Source organism: Pelophylax lessonae, assembly GCF_965119305.1.
Source record: "Pelophylax lessonae genome assembly, chromosome: 2".
Classification (NCBI taxonomy): Eukaryota; Metazoa; Chordata; class Amphibia; order Anura; family Ranidae; genus Pelophylax; species Pelophylax lessonae.
This window is the reverse complement of record NC_138769.1, coordinates 700,224,390-700,247,811: the sequence shown is the minus strand read 5'-3', so window position 1 is coordinate 700,247,811 and position 23,422 is coordinate 700,224,390. Positions and strand designations below refer to the sequence as shown.

The 23,422-nt window shown below is 49.1% G+C and overlaps 1 protein-coding gene across 1 annotated transcript in view; it reads right to left on the bottom strand.

Annotated features, from left to right (window-relative positions):
- LOC309548257 (NACHT and WD repeat domain-containing protein 2-like) overlaps positions 1 to 23,422 on the bottom strand; it is a gene marked incomplete at both ends in the record, with an annotated part of 108,146 nt that overhangs the window by 10,034 nt on the left and 74,690 nt on the right. The window contains 3 exons of the mRNA XM_082248206.1: positions 8,410 to 8,527; positions 15,181 to 15,384; positions 18,295 to 18,411. Of these exons, the coding sequence (XP_082104332.1) occupies positions 8,410 to 8,527; positions 15,181 to 15,384; positions 18,295 to 18,411 (439 nt within the window). The remainder of the gene's footprint in view (positions 1 to 8,409; positions 8,528 to 15,180; positions 15,385 to 18,294; positions 18,412 to 23,422) is intronic.

Here is a 23,422-nt window from a genome sequence, read left to right as displayed (position 1 = left end):
ACTGATTATGGTCAATGAAGGAGACCAGGGATTTTGTCTGCTTCTCCCGGTCAGAGCATGGAAAATAGCACAGTTCAGCCTTTGATCCCATGGAGAAAGCAGATCATTCTCTATTGATGGGCAACAACGTGATGAACGCTGAAAGTGAGGCTTTGATTAATTCTCTGAATAGAGACAACAAGGTTTACCATCTGGAGTGGATAGAAAGGTGTAATATTAATCTTGTACAGGTTAATGGTCAGAAGAAATATGGTGGCCCTCCTGCAGACTGAGTTGGAGAAGCTTCTCCACTTAGGACAGAAATATTTATCAACAATATCCCTCAAGAAATCTATGAAGATAAATTAATTCCACTTTTACAGACTGCTGGAACATTGTATACGTTTTGTCTTTTCTAGTAGACATAGTAACATAGTAGGTAAGGTTGAATAAAGACAATAGTCCATCCAGTTCAACCTGTGTAGGTGTGTGTGTCAGTGACGATAATCATTTCCCATATTGCTGTATATTGTGTTCTTTAGAATGCATGTCCAGGAGTCTTTTAAAACTATCAATACTCCCCGCTGACAGCACAAATTGTGGAAGAGAGTTCCACATTCTTACCGCCCCTAACAGTAAAAACCCACCCTACACAGCTTAAGGTTAAACCTCTTCTTCTCCAATCTCATTGTGTGGCCATGTGTCCTCTTACACTCCCTGAGACTGAATATCTTTTTTCCTATGCTGGGATCACCATTGAGGTATTTGTAAATCACTATCATGTCCCCTCTCAATCGTCTCATCTCCAGCGCAAAAATAAATTTAGTGCTTGTAGTCGCTCCTCGTAATTGAGGTCCTCCAATCCCCTAATTAGTTTATTTGCCCTGCTTTGGACTCTCCCCAGCTCCAGCACATTCCTTCTGAGGACTGGGGACAGGAACTGGACAGAATACTCCAGATGTGGCAGGACCAACGTTTTTTTTAAAGTGGCAGGGTTATAGTTTTATCTCTGGAGTATATCCTCTTTTTTATGCATGCTAGTATTCTGTTGGCTTTGGTAGCTGCCGCTTGACATTGCATTCTATTGCTCAGTCTGTCTTCCACTAGGACCCCCAGATCTTTCTCCATCCTTGATTCCCCCAGAGGTTCCCCCCCTAGTGAGTAGTTTACATTTATGTTTTTAGCCCCCAAGTGCATTACTTTACATTGCTCCACATTAAACCTTCCGTGGAACCCTACAGTTTGTCCAGTGGTTAATTGACCCCCATTTGATGGTACCTGCATAGTTCTAGTTCCACTTACCAGAGCCAGCTTTAGGACACCAATGATCTTTTTAGCCGTCAATAAGGGTGTCATTGTGACAACCACTGTAAGGTGGGAGGGGGGTTGGATTCTTTCCACTGCCTACCAACACAAGGAGCATTTCTCTTACGTCCTCCGACAGTCGCCGCCACTTCATATTCGTCACTAATGGGGTTATTGACCTTTGCTCCGTAGGAGTAGCTAGGCAACAGAATATATTAATATCAATGCTTTTAGCATATCCCACCCCCAGGGGGTTGTCCCCTGAGTCAATACCTCCCTGCTTCCTGCATTCCCAACTCAGTTTCTAATGCCTAGCTTAGGAGTAGGTTGGCTGTTCCTGTGCTGGGGCTCATTGTCTCAGCCTCTAGTCTCTTTTTGATTTTATTTTGAGTCTTTTCTCTCTTTCTTTTACTTAGCTGTTGATTTTCAGCATTAGTTAGTTTCTTCGGATGAAGATGATCATGCGGCGCTGGGTCTCAGTCTGGCCACCCTGGATCCCAGGGCTCAGGGCCAGGGGCTTCCCAGCCTGCCATCGAGCGTTCAGCTTAGGTTTTACCCTGGCACATTGAACGACCCATTCCTGTTCGCTGCAGGGATGCTATCGGTGAGGTGGCTACCTCACTGGATGCCATTGCGGTTTCGCACCGCAGTTCCGTTGCGTCATGCTTGCGACACTCCCTGTCCTCAGTGCAGCGGTTTGGTCGCTGGAGCAGGCCCCCACGCCATCCGGACTGGTAAGTGTAACTCCATGTGGGGACCTGTCTAATTGGGTGTCAGTCTGGGACTGTGTGACCCTGCATGTCTGTGTGGCTGCTGTGCTCCCTGTCAGTTCCTGTGTGGACTTGCTGCCTGTGTGTGGGCTGTGAAGGGGGGGGCTCTCCCGCTCTGCTGGGTGTAAGAATGAAGCAGTCAGGTTTTTGGGCATGCTGTGCGGCGATCGCTGTGGCGACCCGCCATTTTTTTGCGGCAGTATCATGGTGGCCGGTCCTGTGTGGTTATGCACGGCGTTTTGGCGCCAAACGCCGCCATTTTGGCGGCGATCGATCAGGCCACATGTCGGCGCCATTTTCTGTTTGCCCAAGGAATCCTCAGCCGAGCGGCCATGTTTGTGTAGCCTTGCATAGGCTTCATAGGGGCGGTCAGTCTTGCATCACTTCCTTTTGCTCTGGGACAGCGATCGGTGGCAGCAGCCTGTGTGATCTCTCCAGGTTTTTATCTTCCCATTTTTCCTGTATTCCTTGCCCAGTTTCTTGTCCCTGTGGGGGTCGGTGTGTTCAGTGGGTGCGGTGGGCTACGCTCGCCGCGATCTTAAAGGGGCAGTACCCCTTTCTTCCTTATCTTGCTGGGGCATGGATTCTCAGAATTGCAAGTTTCCTCCCACCTTGGTGGGGGGCCAAGGGGCTACTGCTTCCCCCGAGGGGGCTGATCTGGCCACTATTGTGGCAAACTTAGCTGCTCAGGTGCAGATGCTGGTGGCTGATCGATCCACAAAACGGCCCAGGGTATCTATTTCCTCTGATTCAGAGGACGATGGGGCTGCTATGGCTGGAGTGCCCTTCTCAGGGTCTCACTCTTCTCTTGACCTTGTGGGGTCTCACGGGGAGGCTGAGGTGGAGGGGGTTGATAATTCTTCTCCTGGCTCGTCTGAAGAGCTTGCACTCATGGATGAGTTGGTTGCTTCTATCAAGCAAACGCTGCATTTGCAGGATGAACCATGTCCTCCTGCTTTGATGTCCTCTTATGGGACGCAAAGAAAGCACAAGACATCGCAGGTTTTTCCTTGCTCTACGGAATTTCAGCGCGCTGTTGATGAGCAATGGCGCAATTTAAAGAAGCCTTTTGCTGTGCCGAGTAGGTTCAAACTGCGTTATCCGTTTACACCCGCCACAGCGTTGGTGTGTGCCGCCTCAAGTGGATCACGCGGTGGCGATTTTGAATAAATCCACTGCGATCCCTGCTGAGGATACCCTGGTGTTCCGGGACCCGACGGACAGGAGATTGGAGTCTCTGGCCCGTCATGCTTATACGGTTGCTGGTTCTATGCTGAAGCCTATTTTTGCTTCCATTATGGCAGCCCAAGCTATCGCAGATTGGACGCAGGTGCTCAGGCGCACCCTGGTGGCTGACTCTGCCCCGCCGACAACTTTGGCTATGGTGGATCAAATTCATCAGGGTGTCATGTATTTGTGTGATGCGGACTTAGATATGGTCCCTTTGGCTGCGCGTCTTTCTAGTACGCGGGATCTCGCCTTTTTGGCGAATCCTTGGATACTCTGATAAAGGGAATTTCTGGGGGTAAGAGCACTCTCTTGCCCCAAACTCACAAGAATAAGTTTGTTCGTGGTAAGAAGAATACCTCGTTTAGGGCCTCTCAGGGGTCCTTTCGTGCCTTTCGGTCGCACTATAAGGGCAAGCCCTTCAAGGGACAAGGCTCCCAGAAGAAGCCGTGGGCGGGTAAGCAGAAGTCGGGCCAGTCCGGGTCCGCTGCCCATAACAATACGGCCTGAAGGGACGCCCTCACCCGGTTCTGGGGTGGGGGGACGTTTGCTTGGTTTTCTTCAACCCTGGCTGGACCGCATTCGGGACAGGTGGGTTCAGGAAATCGTTCGATCTGGATACAAGATTGAGTTTCTCTCTCGGCCGGTGGGCAGATTTTTCCCCTCAAACCTTCAGCTGACTCCGGAGCGATTGCAGGATCTGCACCTGGCGGTGCGGGACCTGCGGGCCCAGGGAGTGGTGGTCCCGGTGCCTCATCGGGACAGGTTTCGGGGGTTCTATTCCAATCTGTTCACTGTGCCCAGAAAGGAGGGCAAGGTACGTCCGATTCTGGACTTGAAAGCTCTGAACCGCTTTGTGCGGGTTCGCAAGTTTCGCATGGAATCCCTGCGCTCGGTGGTGGCTGCCCTGAGTCCGGGGGAATTCATGGCCTCCATCGACTTGAAGGATGCGTACCTTCACATTCCCATTTTCGAGGGTCACCAGAGGTACCTTCGATTCGCCATTGCGGAGGATCATTACCAATTCGTGGCGTTACCCTTTGGTCTCGCTTCGGCTCAGCGGGTTTTCACCAAGGTGCTTGCGCCGGTTCTGGCTTTATTGAGAGCCCAGGGCATTTCTGTCCTGGGGTATCTGGACGATATCCTGATTCGGTCCGCGACCAGTCAGGGCCTGGTGAACGACCTGTCCATCACGATGCAGACTCTGCAGGAATTCGGTTAGACGATAAATTTTCCGAAGTCAACGTTGTGTCCGTCGGTTCGTCTTCCCTACCTGGGGATGATACTGGACTCTGTTCAAGCGAAGGTCTTCCTGCCGGAAGACAAGCTTCGGACACTTCAGTGCGAAGTCAGGTCCCTCAGGGACAATCAGTGCTCGTCCCTCCGGACGTGTATGAGGTGTCTGGGATTGATGGTTTCGGCTTTCGAGGCGATTCCCTTCGCCCAGTTTCACACGCGGGATCTTCAGGCGGAGGTCCTGGCCAAGTGGGATGGGCGTCCGCAATCTCTGGATCTGCGGCTGTCGTTGAGCCGTCTCACCCGAAGGGGTCTTTTGTGGTGGCTCCAGTCCCCGGTGGTGTCGGGGGGCAAGTCCTTTCGTCCTTTGTCGTGGACGGTGATCACCACGGATGCCAGCCTGTCGGGCTGGGGTGGTGTTCTGGGTGTTCTGTCCGCCCAGGGAACTTGGTCGGAGGAGGAATCCTCCCTTCCGATCAACATTCTGGAATTGCGAGCGATAAATCTCTGTCTTCTGCGTTGGACGGACAGGCTTCAGGGCCGTCCAGTTTGGGTACAAACGGACAATGCCACAGCGGTGGCCTACATCAACCACCAAGGGGGCACCAGGAGTGCCCGAGCGGCTCGGGAAGTAGCCGACATTCTGTCTTGGGCCGAGACGCACGTCCCGGCGATTACGGCAGTCCACATTCCGGGGGTGGAGAACTGGCAGGCGGATTATCTGAGTCGCCAGACCCTGGACCAGGGGGGAATGGTCCCTTCACCCGGATGTCTTCCAGATGTTGTGTGCGAAGTGGGGTTCCCCAGATGTGGACCTGTTCGCGTCTCGTCTAAACAACAAGGTGGAAAGGTTTGTTGCAAGGACGCGCGATCCTCGGGCAGACGCCTCAGACGCGTTAGTGGCGCCCTGGCATCAGTATCGCCTGATGTATGCCTTTCCACCGATTCAGCTGCTGTCCAGGCTCCTTCGCAGGTTAGCCTCGGAACCGCACACGGTGATTCTGGTGGCACCGGACTGGCCTCGCCGGTCTTGGTACGCAGACCTCGTGAATCTGGCGGTCGATGCTCCGTGGCGTCTGCTACTTCGAGAAGATCTCCTGTCTCAAGGGCCGATATTCCATCCTGCTTTACAGTCGCTGGCTTTAACGGCCTGGCTGTTGAAAGCCAGGTCCTGAGGGATAGGGGTCTTTCCCCTGAGGTCATTCCCACTTTGATCAAGGCTAGGAAGGCCTCTTCGGGGAAGATTTACTACCGTACTTGGAAGGCTTACTTTGCCTGGTGTGAGTCCAGGGGGTATTCCCCTCGCTCGTACTCGGTGTCGAGAGTGTTGGCTTTCCTTCAAACGGGCGTGGACCAGCGTTTGGCGTTGGCCACGATTAAGGGTCAGATTTCTGCGCTGGCCGTTCTCTTTCAACGCCCTGTGGCGTCTAACTCTTTGGTTAGCACCTTTGTTCAAGGGGTGCGACATTTGGTCCCTCCTAGGAGGGAGCCTTTGCCTCCATAGGATTTGAACCTTGTTCTGTCCGTGTTGCAACATGCTCCCTTTGAGAAGATCAGGGAGATCTCGTTGTCTCTGTTGTCCAAGAAGGTTGCCTTCTTGGTGGCGATCACTTCGGCTCGAAGGGTGTCGGAGCTGGCGACCTTGTCCTGCAAATCTCCGTATTTGGTGATTCACTTGGATAAGGTGGTCTTGCGACCTAACCCGTCTTTTCTTCCGAAGAGGATCTCGGAATTTCACCTCAATGAGGATATTGTTCTGCCTTCGTTTTGCGCGAAGCCTAAACATCCGAAGGAGGTGGCGTTGCATTCCTTGGATGTTGTTAGGGCGATTAGGGTTTACCTGTCATCGACTAAATCCTTTCGCAAGTCGGTTTCTCTCTTTGTCCTTCCTGAGGGACCTCGGAAGGGCATGGCGGCGTCGGCTGCGACCATTGCCAAATGGATCAGACAGACCATTGTGCAAGCCTATGCTTTGAGGGGGAAGGTTCCTGCTTTTCCTGTGAAGGCGCACTCTACCAGGTCTCTGAGTACGTCTTGGGCCTATCGTCATCAGGCTTCTGTGGCCCAGGTGTGTAAGGCGGCGACTTGGTTGTCCGTTCACACCTTCTCAAAATTTTACAAAGTGGATGTTCAGGCATCGGCAGATGCTTCCTTTGGCCGTAAAGTTCTTAGTGCGGCAGTGCCTTAGGGTCCCTTGTTTGGGCCCTTGGCTGTTGGGGTGTTTTTACCCCTAGGTTACTTGTTCTTTCCTGGGTTGTTGCTCCTGTTGAGCACGTTTTCCTGTTGCCCAGTTGGTTCTCTTACTTTGGTAAGGTTCCTTTCTCTGATGTGGGTACTGCGTTGCTTTAGGCGCGGCTGCTTTTTTCCCACCCCTCATGTCTACACTGCTATGGGACGTCCCCATTAGTGACGAATATGAAGTGGCGGCGACTGTCGGAGGACGTAAGAGAAAACTGAATTTTTGTAAAATCTTACCTGTAAAATTCCTTTCTCTGAATCCTCTGACAGTCGCCGCCCCCGCACCTCTTTTGGGGTTTGTTTGTGTACTCTACTGCTATGCTACTGAAACTGAGTTGGGAATGCAGGAAGCAGGGAGGTATTGACTGAGGGGACCACCCCCTGGGGGTGGGATATGCTAAAAGCTTTGATATTAATATATTCTGTTGCCTAGCTACTCCTACGGAGCAAAGGTCAATAACCCCATTAGTGACGAAAAGTGGCGGCGACTGTCGGAGGACTCAGAGAAAGGAATTTTACAGGTAAGATTTTACAAAAATTCAGTTTTTTCCCACTGTCCCCCAATGAATGGGTTTTAGCAGAGTTTCCCTGAGGCCTATAAATGATTTCAAGGATGCCTTGGGGTGAAAAGGTTGAGAGAGGCTGTATTAGAGACTCTATTATCTATTTCTTTTTTCATGATACTGACTGGAATAGCTTCAGGACTGCCATTTTCTTCATAAAGTATGAAAACAAAAGGCAGTTCTCATCACAAGCGACCATCCTGGACCAAGTGGATCATCAGTGGGTCACCCCAGTGCCATCTTAAGAGCATTAAAGGGCTCCGGGCAATGCAGTGCCCTGGGGCCCTGCCTACACAATTACCCACGAGAATAAAAATGCAAATTATCGATAAGGCGATATTTATTGGTGCAGTGGTGCCAGGCTATTGACAGCTTCCAAGTTCCCATCGCTGGTTCCAGTGAACACACACACACGGACGAGAGTCAGACTCGACTGTCCTGTGTGTGCCTGTTCTCGTGGAGGTGGACAGGCATTTCTGCAGTTGTGGGCCCAAGTGGCCTGACAGCAGCGCAGGGCCGACAGGCGCTTGTCACCTGCTAAGTTCGGCGGTGGTATGCACTAGGGAATTGGGACTAATGCTTGGCTGGGGCAGCGTGCCCATTCGGTAAGATGGCCCTGGGACACCCACAAAGTTTTTTCTATGCTTTCGATCTACTCATTTATAAACTTGCAAAAATATTATAAACTGCATGTAAAACAAAAAAACACAATACCAAATCATGACCTTTAAATGTAATTTTCCAAAATGTTTTCTAAAACATGACAGTTAGTCCCAGTTCACACTACCGCGACTTGTCAGGCGACTTGTCAGCCTGACAAGTCGCGGTCCATTCTGTGCTACGGGAACCATTCTAATAGGAGCGACTAACTTAGAAAATAATTCCTGTACTACTTCGGGGCGACATCGGAGCGACTTGCATTGGCTTCATTTATGTGAAGTCCGTGCAAGTCACGCCGAAGTCGCAGTGCACGCGACTTCACAGTTCGCCCCCGAAGTCGTGCCGCGGTAGTGTGAACGGACACTTAGCATAAAAGGTCAAAGGGAAGAGGAACATTAGGGAAGAACTAACTACATGAGCTTCAACTTTACCTGAAGAAAAATATTTGCTTGCCTGGTCTTCACCCAGAATCCCCTTCTGCATGCACAGTGGAACTATAACATCAAAGAGCCCTCTGATTTTCTGGAAATCCTCCAGATCATCTCTCTTCTGTAGGCAGAACGGCAGAATTGTGACTTTAGAATAATATTATTGTTTCAAAAATGTGCCTAAACAAATACATAAACACCAAAACATTTGGAGTAGCGACAAATTATCAGTACCACAAGCCTTAGCCAAAATGCAACTCTTTTGAGTCTTTCTTAACAAGCCATCTATGTCTGGCAACAAGTACAGTGGGTAGAGAGGTAACCTCTCTAGTCCCTGGTGAACCACATTTCCCCATTGTTTTTAAAGACCAATGGTATGGTTAAAAGAAAATGTCACAAAATGTTTTAAATTAAGTATATTTAACCACTTAAGCCCCGGAAGATTTTACCCCCTTCCTGACCAGGGCCTATTTTGCGATTCGGCACTGCGTGACTTTAACGGACAATTGCGCGTTCGTGCGACGCTGTACCTAAACTAATTTGACGTCCTTTTTTCCCCACAAACAGAGCTTTCTTTTGGTGGTATTTGATCACCTGTGCGATTTTTTGATCATGCACTATAAACAAAAAAAGAGCGTCAATTTTGCAAAAATAACAATATTTTTCAAATTTTTTTATATGAAATTCCCCAATAAAAATGTAAAAATCAAAATTTTCTAACATTTTAGGCCAATTTGTTTTATGCTACATATGTTTGGTAAAAAAAAATCACAAAAAGCGTATTTTGTAAAATTACACTGGCAGTGAAGGGGTTAACTTTTTTTTGAGAGGGGTTATGTGTGTCCCTAGGGGCGTGATTCTAGCTGTGATTGGCATCGGGTCTGCCGGGCACACGCGCAGGGGGGTCCGTGACCACGCGGGAGCGGGAGCGCGCCTCCGGGGACGCGCGCGCGCTCGCTCCCTAGACCCTCACAGTCTAGCGATGTAGTACTACGTCAATCTGCCTGTGAGGGGCTGACCACCGCAGTAAATAGTCGTGCGGCGGTCGGCAAGTGGTTAAAAGACCAAAAGGCCTTATCAAAGCAATAAAAAAAATGTGGTTGGCTTAGCAGGAACCGGACAAACTTTGATCCATGTATGGAAAGGCTGATTATACTGAAGTTGATCCATCGATCAACTTCGGTACAACCAGCCTGTCAGATTTTTTTTTTTTTTTTTTATGCACTGAATGTGTTAATGGGGAAACTAAGCAATTTTCTTTTCTTCAACCCGAGATTGAAGGAAAGAAAATTGGTTATTGTATGATCTGCCTTAGACAACGAATACAAAACATTCACTTTTCGGGGACTTACTGACTTTGGGACATAAGACAATCTCCTTAGTAATCTTCAGGCTGCCAAGCGTTTTATATAACTCAGAGTCATTTTGTAGGACAGCATTACTATCGTTGACCTGTAATGATGACAAAATGCACCCTCGAGTTATCTGGAGACATGATTCAAGAGGTCAGAGATGTGTATCATTGTTCTGTAAATCCAAGGTTCCCAGATTTATTCCATGCACATGGTTTCCACAATGAACACCATGTGCTTGAAATTTTTGTGTTCATATTATTTTTGTGAATTTTTGCCTTTTGCTACATAGACCTTGTACCATCAAAAAAACAATCTGACCCTAAAGAATGTACAGTATGTTGTCTGACTGTAATAGGATATTTGATTGTCTGGTCCCATTGTTGTGGGATACACAATAATGAGTATCAACAGCACTAAATATGTTCCTTAAAGTTATTTTGGACAAAACATGTTTGAACCCGTTGGGTAGGCAGGCAACTCTGTTTTTGAAGCTCCACTGTAACCTTCACATATAACCAGTGAAGTAAACAGCCTCAGATACACAGTGTTGAAACAAATCTCCCTGCATAGGTTTTTCCATGTATATCTACTGACTTCAGCTTGCTATATGCTTTAGAAAGTAAACATCGTGTTACAATTTGTTCTTTCTGTTTCAGCTGTGGGAGTGCAGTCCTGGCATACACTGTGTGACAGTTGATTAGAGGAAAGGTACCCGACACCAACCCCCCCCCCCCCCCCCCCGGTGCAAGGATTTCTAACACCCTAGGTGAAACCTTATTTTGCTGCCCCCTGGCCCGGCCCCTGTCTTCACCCCCTTTTTCCTGCCCATGTATTCGGTGGAGGTGGCAGGGGTCAGGAGTGTGTAATGCACAGAATGCACGGGTCAGGAGTGTGTAATGCACAGAATGCAGGGGTCTGCATTTTTTTTACTACATAAAGAGAGCAGGGTTGCAAGGTGCGTTACATAAAGAGTGCAGGGATGCGGGGTGCGCTACGTACGATGTGCAGGGTTGAGGGGTGCGCTACATACTGCTGCAGGATTGCAGGGTGCAATAAGTACTGAGTGAAGGTTTGAGGGTTGCGCTATGTACTGAGTGCAGGGTTGCGAGGTACGCTTTGTATTAAGTGCAAGGTTGAAGGGTGCACTACGTACTGCATGCAAGGTTGCAGTGTGAACTAAGTACTGAGTGGAGGGATGAGGAGTGTGCTATTTACTGCGTGCAGGGTTGAGGGTGCGCTATGTACTGCGTGCAGGGTTGTGGGGTGCACTATCAACTGAGTGCAGGGTTGAGGGGTGCGCTATGTACTGTATGCAGGGTTAAGGTATGCACTACGTACTGAGTTGCAGGGCTGCAGGGGTGCACTACATGCTGAGTGCAGGTTCACTGGGTGCACTACTGAGTGCAGGGTTGGGAGGTGCGCTTTGTACTGAATGAAAGGTTTGAGGGGTTGGCTACATACTGCGTGCAGGGTTGAGGGCTGTGCTGCATACTGAGTGCAGGGTTGCAGGGTGTGCTTCCAATTGAGTGTAGGGTTGAGGGGTGCGCTATGTACTGCATGCAGGGTTGCAGGGTGGGCTAGGTACTGAGGGGGAGAGGGGAAGGGGGGAGAGGAGAGGAGAGGAGAGGGGGAGGAGGAAAGAAGAGGAATGAGAGCAAAGGGGGGAAGAGGAGAGGGCGGGAGAGGAGAGAGAGGGAGGGAGAGGAGAGAGAGGGGGGTAAAGGAGAGGAGAGAGTAAAGTGAGGAAGAGGAGAAAGGGAAGTGAGAGAGACCCCTAGCCCTGTCTGCAGCCCGCCTGTGGGAAGGTGTGTGTGTGTACAGACTAGGGATCGACCGATTATCGGCAAGGCCGATATATATCAAGGGTCGATATGCACTTTCCCCGATATATCGGTATTGGCCCCAGGACTGACAGATATTGCCGATATGTTCGTGACTTCATTCTGCCTTCTTAGGCCGCCTCCCTCACCTTGGACAGCATCTGGAGTAAGGATGTGTCTCGCAGGAGTGTATCACAGCCATTCACCCACCCACAGCAGCCCGGTGCCAGCCAGCCACCCACACCCACAGACCCTGTAACAGCCAGCCACAGGCACTGAACCAGGGAGCCAGCCAGCCACCCACAGGCCCTGTACCAGCCAGACACTGGCACCGTACCAGCCAGTACGCCACCCACAGGCCCTGTACCAGCCACCCACATCCCCTGTGTCAGCCAGCCACCCACCACAGGGTGCCAGCCAGCCAGCCACCCACCACAGCTTTCCAGACAGCCAGCCACCCACTGCAGGGTGCCAGACAGCCAGCCACCCACAGGCCCTGTACCAGCCAGCCACAGGCACTGTACCAGCCAGCCACCCACAGGCCCTGTACCAGCCAACCACCCACAGCCCCTGTGCCAGCCATCCACCCACCACAGGGTGCCAGCCAGCCAGCCATCCACCACAGAGTGCCAGCAAGCCAGCCACCCACCACAGGGTGCCAGACAGCCAGCCATCTACCACAGGGTGCAAGCCAGCCAGCCACCCACCCACCACAGGTTGCCAGACAGCCAGCCACCCACAGGCCCTGTACCAGCCAGCCACAGGCACAGTACCAGACAGCCTCCCACAGGCCCTGTACCAGCCAGCCACCCACAGCCCCTGTGCCAGCCATCCACCCACCACAAGGTGCCAGCCAGCCAGCCATCCACCACAGGGTGTCCCTGTGCCAGCCACCCACCATAGGGTGCCAGACAGCCAGCCACCTACCACAGGGTGCCAGCAAGCCAGCCACCCACCACAGGGTGCCAGCCAGCCATCCATCCACCACAGGGTGCCAGCAAGGCAGCCACCCACCACAGGGTGCCAGACAGCCAGCAACCCACCACAGGGTGCCGGACAGCCAGCCACCCACCACAGGGTGCCAGACAGTCAGCTATCCACCACAGGGTGCCAGACAGCCAGCCACCCACCACAGGGTGCCAGCCAGCCATCCACCACAGGGTGCCAGCCAGCCACCCACAACAGGATGCCAGCAAGCCAGCCATTAAGCATTAAACAAAAATTACATGTTCAGGACCAGATTTGTGTCAAAAATTGTCTTTATTTTTCAAAACTTTAAATGTACAAAATGTCGGCCGATACCGATATGCGATGGCCAAAATATTAGTATCGGTATCGGCAATGAAAAACCAATATCCGTCGATCCCTAGTACAGACTAGGACAGCCAAATATCAGAATCAGCCCCTGAGGTTACCGATATTGGCGATATTTCGGGAAAGTGCTGTACCGGAGTGATGCCTGCAGCTAGAGGCATCACCCCGGTACCGGCATCCATAGCCGACGGTCGGCTGTCTTGTAATGACAACCGAAGCGGCTGAGACGTTCCCCTCCCCCCCTCCCGCTGCCTTCCGCGGCTAGCCTGGGTCTCCCGTCCCACCGGGAGACCCGGGCAACCAGCCTGCACGGCCGCCGAAGACCCGATCAAAGCTGCATTCTGCTCTGATCGGGTCTCCATGCAAAAACCCACAAGTGATGTCATGAGTGACATCACTTCCAGGTACTGTCTGGCGCCAGATTCAAAAAATTACAGCATTCAAATCAGCCAAACTTGGCATTTTGAATGCTTTTAAGTGCAGAGGAGGGGTTTGGGGTCTATTAGACCCCCAGATCCCTCCACAAAAGTACCTGTGAAAAAAAATTTTTTTAAATGTACAAAAATATCGGCCAATATCGGCCGATACCGATATGCATTGGCCAAAATATCGGTATCGAAAAATGATATCGGTTGATCACTAGTACAGTCAGTACAGCACCTTCCATGCCAGCAGTGGGCAGGTCCCATTCTCTTAGCTGGGTGAGGACAGGTCACAGGGCTGCTCCTTCCAGGGGATGTGTTTGCAGGCAGATGCAGCTGTCCCTGGCTGCCTGCACCTCCCACCCATCCTTGTTTTCCGGCCCCAGTCAACCTGGCCATCGGTCCAGGGACATCTTTAGAGCTCTTCTCCCTCCAGCTTGGAGGGCTCCAGGGCAATCGGTCCTGACCGCCCTCGCTGCTCTTCGTCCCACCACTGCCTCCTGGAGTCCAGTGCTGTCCCGCTCCCCGCACTTGCTGCCACCTGACTTTCAATGCTCTCCTCCCAGGGCAGAACTCGACTGGTCAATCTGCCTCTGGGCCACAGAGTGACAGTGGGGAAGGCGAAGTCACCAGCACCGACAGAGAGCTGCAGGGAGGCAGGGAGAAGTGTGCAGCGCTGGCTAAAAAAAAAAGCCCAGCTGGTGCCTGCACCAGCGCGCCCCTGCCAGGAAATTCAGTGGAACCAAGTGCTGGAACGGCCAGGTGGTTGGGAGGAGCCGGCCCTGCCCCCCCTCCACATAGGCAGTGGAATTTGTCTGAAGTTATCATGCCGATAACAGAAGAACGAAGGAGAAGGAGAAAATCATGGGACTTAGTGCTTTGGAGAGAGATAAGTAAACACTACAGATATATGTGCCCAGGAAAAACATCTAAGTACCTTTTTCCTAATCGATATACAGCGGTTACATGACCCAGATCTTTCCCAGCCTGTCTGCAGGGAAACAAACAGGAGGAGCTTCTAGTCCTCTGCTGCTGGTCACATGTTCAAAATAAAAAAAAACAGCCTTTGGAATACAGAGTAAAAACAAATAAATAATATCAATAAACTGTTTTAAATTGTCTTACAAATATATATATAAAATTAAATATGTATTATTTTTTGGCAATAACACGGTGTGGGCGGATTTTTGCCAGTCACAGGCTATGTCACGCCCTTCTAGCCTGTGTCTTAGAATAACAGGGAGGTGAAACCTCCATCAATCTTCATGTAATATCCCACCCCCATTGTGTTAAGGTGGTTAGTGGGCATGGAGGAGAAGGGAGGGAGTGGGCTGTCATTTACCAGAGAGTATACACCCACATGTGTGACTCTATAGTACAATGGACTGCTCAGATAAGATCAGGAGGAAATGCTCAGCATGAAAACCTACTAAAAACTGAGCATGTGCAGAGATGCCAACACTGCTCTGCAAAATCCTTAGCTGAACTGGGGACTTGGACAGAAGGTGGAGATAGAGAAAAGCAGGATCAACCAGTATTCTTGCAGAATACAGAAAACAAATTTCATAGTGACTGAGTGAATATGAATAGAATGTAATAGACCATTTATTGATAGTTTTTTATGATGTGGGTTTAAAGACACTTTAAGAAGTGACTGGTCACGAAACACAATATGCCATAGATAGTTTGAACTACTACAATATTATCCATTGTAATAACTTAATTAAACTAATTTCAAAACATTTTTGTGTTAGTCTCTTCTTTTTTTACTCCAACTTGGAGACCCTTAATCTAAGATTCCCAAAATATCTGTTGCTAATAGCCTTTTTTTATAATACCCTTCTATGTCGTAGTCATACCTACCTGACTGCTGTTATATTGTGATACCTCCTCCTTGTCTAGAAGGTTATACACCGGTGGGATCCCATTTTCATCTCTCTGGTAACACTTCTCCAGGATCTTTGTAGAGACTCCATGCTCTTCAGCTGTTTGTAAAATGTTCTCAAACTCATCCAACTCGATCGGTGTGGGAAGGCAGGACTTGCCATACTCCTCTCCAATAAGAGCCTGGAAACACCATATTATATATATATATTTATATTTATATATTTATTTCAGCTATAGTCTATTGTTCTCCCTTGATTAAAGTGATATTGGGGAAAGAGTGTTCCTATTCACTGGGAACCTTGGAAAAGCAGCCCTCTAACTTCCAGTGCTTATTGTTGTCCACCTGTGACCCTAGATGTTCCTGCTATGGGCATAGTATATTCAGCACTGAGATGCTGATTTTGCCTTCTTTCACCTGTCTAGTGACTGTAGCATCAGGAAACATAGGAAAGACCACAGTGTAAGGACTGATGGCTTCCGTAAGGGGCTCTCTGGAGCCACAAACTTCACCATTCCATGGCACATTTTCCATTGTGTCTGCTTGAGTTGCTACAAGTCATTGCATTCTGACTACCAAATGTGTACAAAGCATTTTGTGTCTTACATGTTTTCAATTCAAGTCCAAAGAACCTGCCAATGAATTCTGAATGACCTCAGAAGAATCTCAAACTGATGCAATCAACCTAAGCCCAAAGCACATCGACACAAGCCCATAAAAGTTAGAACTGAGCTGACAGGTGACACAGAAAGTGCTAATCGAAGGGATTGTAGCAAAAATGTGGCAGTTCAATTTTTTCACTTTTTTAATTATATATCCTATTGCAGGGGTAGGCAATCTTTCAGAAGTTGAGATCTACCTGGACAACATGGAGGAAATCAAAGATCCCTGGAGGGGTGGTGCTCTTTAAAAAATAAAAAAAAAAGACACAAAAACAAAAAACTATTAGGTCTTCAATAAAAATATGGCATAGTGTGTCACAGTAGTGTCCTCTACCCCCTTTCAAATAACCCCCCCCTACAGTACTGTCCTCTGCCCCCCTACACATCATCCCCCCCCCCCACAGTAAGATCCTCTGCCCCCAAAGCAGTGTCATCTGCTCCCCCCACAGTAGTGTTCTCTGCCGCCCCAAAACAGTGTTGTCTGCCTCCTCTCCCACCCTCACCCCCCACAGTAGTGTCCCCTGCCCCCCTAAAGCAATGTCCTCTGCCCCTCTAAAGCAGTGCCCTCTCCCCCCCCCAAAGTAGTGCCCACTGCCCCCTCCCCACACTAGTGTCCTCTGACCCCCCCCCCAACAGTAGTGTCCTCTACCCCCCCCCAAGTAGTGTCCTCTGCCACCCCCCAAAGTAGTGTCCTCTGCCACCCCCCACTGTAGTGCCCTCTGCCCCCTCCCCACAGTAGTGTCCTCTGACCCCCCCCCAACAGTAGTGTCCTCTGACCCCCCCCCCCCAACGGTAGTGTCCTCTACCCCCCCCAAGTAGTGTCCTCTGCCACCCCCCAAAGTAGTGTCCTCTGCCACCCCCCACAGTAGTGTCCTCTGCCCCCTCCCCACAGTAGTGTCCTCTGACCCCCCCCAACAGTAGTGTCCTCTACCCCCACCCCCCCCCCCAAGTAGTGTCCTCTGCCACCCCCCAAAGTAGTGTCCTCTGCCAACCCCCAAATTAGTGTCCTCTGCCACCCCCCACAGTAGTGTCCTCTACCACCCCCCACAGTAGTGTCCTCTGCCACCCCCCACAGTAGTGTCCTCTTACTCCCCCACGAGAAGTGTCTTCTGAACCACCTCCCCTCGTGGTGTCCTCTGCCTTTCTGCCCCCCAAAGCAGTGTCTTTTGCCTCCCCATAGCAGTGTCCTCTGCTTACTTCACATCATCCCCCTTACACAATGCAATGCACTGTCCTACTTTACAAGGGCTGTTAATCAGCTTCAGCTGCTTTGGGGTAATGAAGGTGTTCTATCGGGTTGAGATCAGGACTCCAAGTTCCTCCACCCCAAACTCGCTCATCCATGTATTTATGGACCTTGCTTTGTGCACTGGTGCGCAGTCATGTTGGAACAGGAAGGGGCCATCCCCAAACTGTTCCCACAAAGTTGGGAGCCTGAAATTGTCCAAAATGTCTTGGTATGCTGACACCTTAAGAATTCTTTTCACTGGAACTAAGGGGCCAAGCCCAACCCCTAAAAAACAACCCCACACCATAATCTCCCCTCCACCAAATGATTTGGACCAGTGCACAAAGCAAGCTTCATAAAGACATGGATGAATTAGTTTGGGGTGGAGGAACTTGACTGGCCTGCACAAAGTCCTGACCTCAACCCGATAGAACACCTTTGTGATGAATTAGAGTGGAGACTGCGAGCCAGGCCTTCTCATCCAACATCAGTGCCTGACCTCTCAAATGCGCTTCTGGAATAATGGTCAAACATTCCCATAGACACACTCCTAAACCTTGTGGACAGCCTTCCCAGAAGAGTTGAAGCTGTTATAGCTGCAAAGGGTGGGCCAACTCAATACTGAACCCTACGGACTAAAGCTGGGAACCAGTATAGTTCATGTGCATGTTATCGGTTGGGATGTGATATTTTATGGATGGTTCAACGTGTATTACCCTGTTTCTTACTAATATGAGGGTCTGTGCAGCCAACATTAACGCCATCACTTTGGTTTAGATGGCAATTGTTTTGATCTGTTTTTGTATGTTACAATATAAAAAGCTCAAATAAACACCTTTGAAAAAAAGTTCATGTGCATGTAAAGGCAGGCGTCCCAATACTTTATACCAGCCCTCAAAATTTCCACTCGCCTACACGCATTAGGTGAGTGGAAATAAGCTGAGGGCGAGTGTGGAGCCGCATTGTGGGGAGGCGGGTGCCGCCGGCAGGCGGTTGGATTGGGCAACTGGTGGGGAGTAACTCTTAAGGCCTGGCTAGTAGCTTAGGACTTTAACTTTTGTGCCCTGCTTTATACAATATAGTGTAGATCAGATCAAAATGAGGGACAAATAGGGACATTGGTAAGAAGGACAGAGGGACATTGTTCCAAATCAGGGACAGTCCCTCCAAATCAGGGACAGTTGAGAGCTATGTGTTCTTACCACAAAACAAGGTCCAGCTGAGGACTTAATGCATTCTTCCAGCAGCTGCTGGCGAATCTTCCGAACCTTAGCGCTGTAGAGATCATCCGGGTGTATCCCATCATAGCCGTCAAGCACCTGACATCACAGGGTAGACTCACAGTCAACATCAATAGACATAGCGGAGAACCTCACCATCCCGTATTACAATTTCCTTCCACATTTATTTTGATTTTACCCATTATTACTTCTGCATAACCTCTGCTCATTGATTGTTCACCCTGGGCACTGCAACTGAACTGGGGCTGCTTGTGAAAGAGGCTTGGAAAGAAAGGAAATCATTTGCTTTTAAAAATAACATGGACCTAGCATCACAGTACTCCTCCTGACAATGCTTTCATCTGCTTTTCTCTCCAGAAGGACTGAAGGATGCCATATTTGCTTAGGGATCCTCCAAAGTCTCTCTAGTTCCTGCACTGGCTCAGATATTTCACAGTCATGTAAATTCTTGTGCCTGTGCAGTTCTTGGTGATGTTCATAAATGTCTGAACACCACAAGTCACCAAAGTTACAATATTTTAGTCTTGATTACTAGGGGAGAGGAGGTTGAGGAAATGCTACCTCCTACCTGCAGCAGACTAATGGTACCACTTAGGAGAGAGGAGACAGAGGAAATGCTACCTCCTACCTGCATCAGACTAATAGCACCATCTAGGGGAGAGGAGATCGAGGAAATGCAACCTCCTACCTGCAGCAGACTAATGGCACCATCTAGGGGAGAGGAGACTGATGAAATGATACCTCCTACCTGCAGCAGACTAATGGCACCATCTAGGGGAGAGGAGACAGGTGAAATGCTACCTCCTTTCTGCAGCAGAATAATGGCACCATCTAGGGAAGAGGAGATTGAGGAAATGCTACCTCCTACCTGCAGCAGACTAATGGCACCATCTAGGGGAGAGGAGACAGAGGAAATGCTACCTCCTACCTGCATCAGACTAATAGCACCATCTAGGGGAGAGGAGATCGAGGAAATGCAACCTCCTACCTGCAGCAGACTAATGGCACCATCTAGGGGAAAGGAGATTGAGGAAATGCAACCTCCTACCTGCAGCAGACTAATGGCACCATCTTGGGGAGAGGAGACCGAGGAAATGCAACCTCCTACCTGCAGCAGACTAATGGCACCATCTAGGGGAGAGGAGATCGAGGAAATGCAACCTCCTACCTGCATCAGACTAATGGCACCATCTAGGGGAGAGGAGACAGAGGAAATGCTACCCCCTACCTGCAGCAGACTAATGGCACCATCTTGGGGAAAGGAGACCGAGGAAATGCAACCTCCTACCTGCAGCAGACTAATGGCACCATCTAGGGGAGAGGAGATTGAGGAAATGCATCCTCCTACCTGCATCAGACTAATGGCACCATCTAGGGGAGAGGAGACTGATGAAATGATACCTCCTACCTGCAGCAGACTAATGGCACCATCTAGGGGAGAGGAGACAGGTGAAATGCTACCTCCTTTCTGCAGCAGAATAATGGCACCATCCTGGGCAGAAGAAACTGAGGAAATGCTACCTCCTACCTGCAGCAGACTAATGGCACCATCTAGGGGAGAGGAGACAGAGGAAATGCTACCCCCTACCTGCAGCAGACTAATGGCACCATCTTGGGGAGAGGAGACCAAGGAAATGCAACCTCCTACCTGCAGCAGACTAATGGCACCATCTAGGGAAGAGGAGACAGAGGAAATGCTACCTCCTACCTGCAACAGACTAATGGCACCATCTAGGGGAGCGCAGACCGAGGGAATGCAACCTCCTACCTGCAGCAGATTAATGGCACCATCTAGGGGAGAGGAGACTGAGGAAATGCTACCTCCTACCTGCAGCAGACTAATGGCACCATCTAGGGGAGAGGAGACTGAGGAAATGCTACATCCTACCTGCAGAAGACTAATGGCACCATCTAGGGGAGAGGAGACAGAGGAAATGCTACCCCCTACCTGCAGCAGACTAATGGCACCATCTAGGGAAGAGGAGACTGAGGAAATGCTACCTCCTACCTGCGGCAAACTAATTGCACCATCGCTGCCTAGGAAAAAGCCACTGGAATGACTTTCAAATGATAAAAGGTGGAGCATTTATAAATCGTGATACTGTTGCAGTATATTGTGACATGCAAGAAATTGAATAATGCCATTAATGAAGGGTCTGCTTTCAAGTGGACATAAACCTAGGCAACAAGGGCTGTTCCCCCACCAGATGTCTGGCAAAATCAGGGGTTACAAACAGACATACAGTGCTGTGAAAAAGTATTTGCCCCCTGATTTTTCTTGTTTGGCATACTTATCACACTTCAGATCACACTTCAGTTTCAGATCATGAAACAAATTTTGGTATTACACAAAGATAACCTAAGTAAATACAAAATGTAATTTTAAATGATGATTTCTTTTATTTAGGGGAAAAAAGCTGTCCAAACCTGCCTGGACCTATCGGAAAAAGTAATCCCCCCCCCCTCCCAATTTGCTAAATCATGGATAAACTCTGATTAACCACATTTTTAGGAAAGTGGAGTTCAATTTCACTTGCCATACCCAGGCCTGATTACTGCCAAACCTGTTGAATCAAGAAATCACTTAAATAGAAGCTGTCTGACATAGTAAAGCACGCTACAAGATCTCAAAAAGCAACACATCATACTGCGACCTAAAGAAATTCAAGAACAGATGAGAAACAAAGAAACTGACATGTTGTAACGCTCCTGCGTTTTTATTGCAAGCTGGATTTGCAGCTGCAGAATCTCCACTCAGTAGTCATGTAGAGATGTGTTGGAATACCAGATCCAACTCTCCAGACTCATCACTGTGGGCCTGTCTGCTTCAGCATACAGATATACACACACTCAATAAGATGTTCCTGGAGTGATAGGATGTATATGATAGTATGGAGGTGATGTGCTGAAGGGACAGGTGTGAGCAGTGACAGTAATGGTAAGCACTTGATAGTAATGTTCAGGAGAGTAGTAGATGGTAATAGGTAGAATGCAGATAGGTTAGTAATCATGTATGGTAACAGGTGGTAAGGACAGCAGATGACATATACAGGATAGACTAACCCAGTGCAAGGATAGATGGTAGTAGACTCAAGAGCTAGAAATCTATGTAACAGTGCAGATGGTAGAATTAGTATGCATAGATAGTAACAGTCCTTAATGTGCAGAAGATGATAGTGTAAGTTAGTTTATGGAGGATTCCCCTGTGGGGTACTTATCACTAGTAAGGTTTAGTAAGTAGAGGGGTCCAGTAGTAAGGGAGTGATCCGGTAGCGAGATACGGGATCAGTAGCGAGGTTCCGGTCTATTCCAGGTAAAGGCAAATAGCTGGAGGTTCCGACAGCAAGACAAGGCTTGTAAGCATGTAGGCACACATTGAACGAACAACGTGAGAGAGAACGCCGGCGATTGAAATAGCCGCTCAGCGGCGCTCAGCGATGACGTCATCCGTCTTAAAGGTGTATGCGTTCCACCTAACTAGAAAGGTGGGACGCAATGTTGAAAGGAAAATGGTAAATAAGGGTACCAAAGGTACCAGAATCTTACAGTACCCCCCCCCCCTTAAGGCCGGCTCCGGAAGGCCTATAGCACTGGTTTCTCCGGGTATTTAGAGTGAAACCTTCGTATAAGCCTAGGTGCGTGAACATCAGAGGTATCCAACCAGGTGTCGTCTTGGGGTCCATAGTTCTTCCATCTTATGAGATATTGGAGTGTTCCTCTGTGGATACGAGAATCCAAAATCTCCTTAATCTCATATTCTTCTCCGCCTTCAACTTGTACTGGAGGTGGAGGCAAGATGGTAGGCCTTACTCCTTGGTTAGGAACATGTAGCGACACATGAAAGATGGGATGTATTTTGAGATCTGCCGGTAAGGTGAGTTGTACTGCAGCTCTTCCAAAGAGTTTCTTAATTGGGAAGGGTCCCAGAAATAAAGGTCCAAGCTTTTTGCTAGGGATCTTTAATCTTAAATTTTTTGTCGATAGCCAAACGAGGTCCCCAATAGCATATTGCGGAGAAGGTCTTCTACGAAGGTCGTAGTACCTTTTTTGTTGACTATGAGCGTGTGAGATGGTGGTATTAAGTAAACCCAGAGAGTCTTTTATTTGGGTAAGATAATCCGAGGCTACTGGGTTACTTGATGGTAGGATGCGTGGTGGAAGAAGTGTGGGATGAAACCCATAGTTCAAGTAGAACGGACTTTGCTTAGTAGTACTGTGGGTTGCGTTGTTATAAGCAAATTCCGCCAGAGGGAGGAGGTCCACCCAATCATCCTGTAGGTATGATGTGTAGCAACGCAGATATTGTTCTATACACTGGTTGACTCTTTCAGTCTGTCCGTTGGTCTGAGGGTGGTAGGGAGAAGTGAGCTTTCGCTCTATCCGTAGTATTTGACATAGAGCTTGCCAAAATTTGGAGATGAACTGTGAACCACGGTCGGATAAAAGAGTCTTTGGAATTCCATGTAACTTGAACACATGTTTCATTAGTAGTTCCGCTGTTTGTTTAGATGAAGGTAGTCTGCGAATAGCAATGAAATGTGCCATCTTTGTCAGATGGTCCACTGACACTAGAATGGTATTAAATCCTTTGGAAGGTGGTAGTTCTACTATAAAGTCTAAGGACACAACTTCCCATGGGACCTGGGGTATTGGTAGACTGCAGAGTAGACCAGATGGTTTTGTAGTGTCAATTTTGGACCTTGCACAGATGTCACATGAAGAAACAAATTTTTGTACAGACGTCTTCATATCAGGCCACCAAAACTGTCTGGTAAGCAAATTAAGGGTTTTCGTCATACCCATATGTCCTGCCATGGGCACATCATGTGATAATTCCAAGATCTTGGTGCGCATAGTAGGGGGTATGTAGAGTTTATCGTGGTAATAGAGGAAGCCTTCTGCATCAGTACTTAGTTGTGGTGGAGGTGAATCCAATCCTATACTGTGCAAAATCTCTTCCTTCAGGGAACGAACAACACCAATAATACGTTCATAGGGTATTATAGGAATAGAAGGGATTTCAGCGCAGTTATCTTCGGTTAATCGTGATAGCGCATCCGCTTTTTTATTTTTGTCTGCAGGCGTGTAG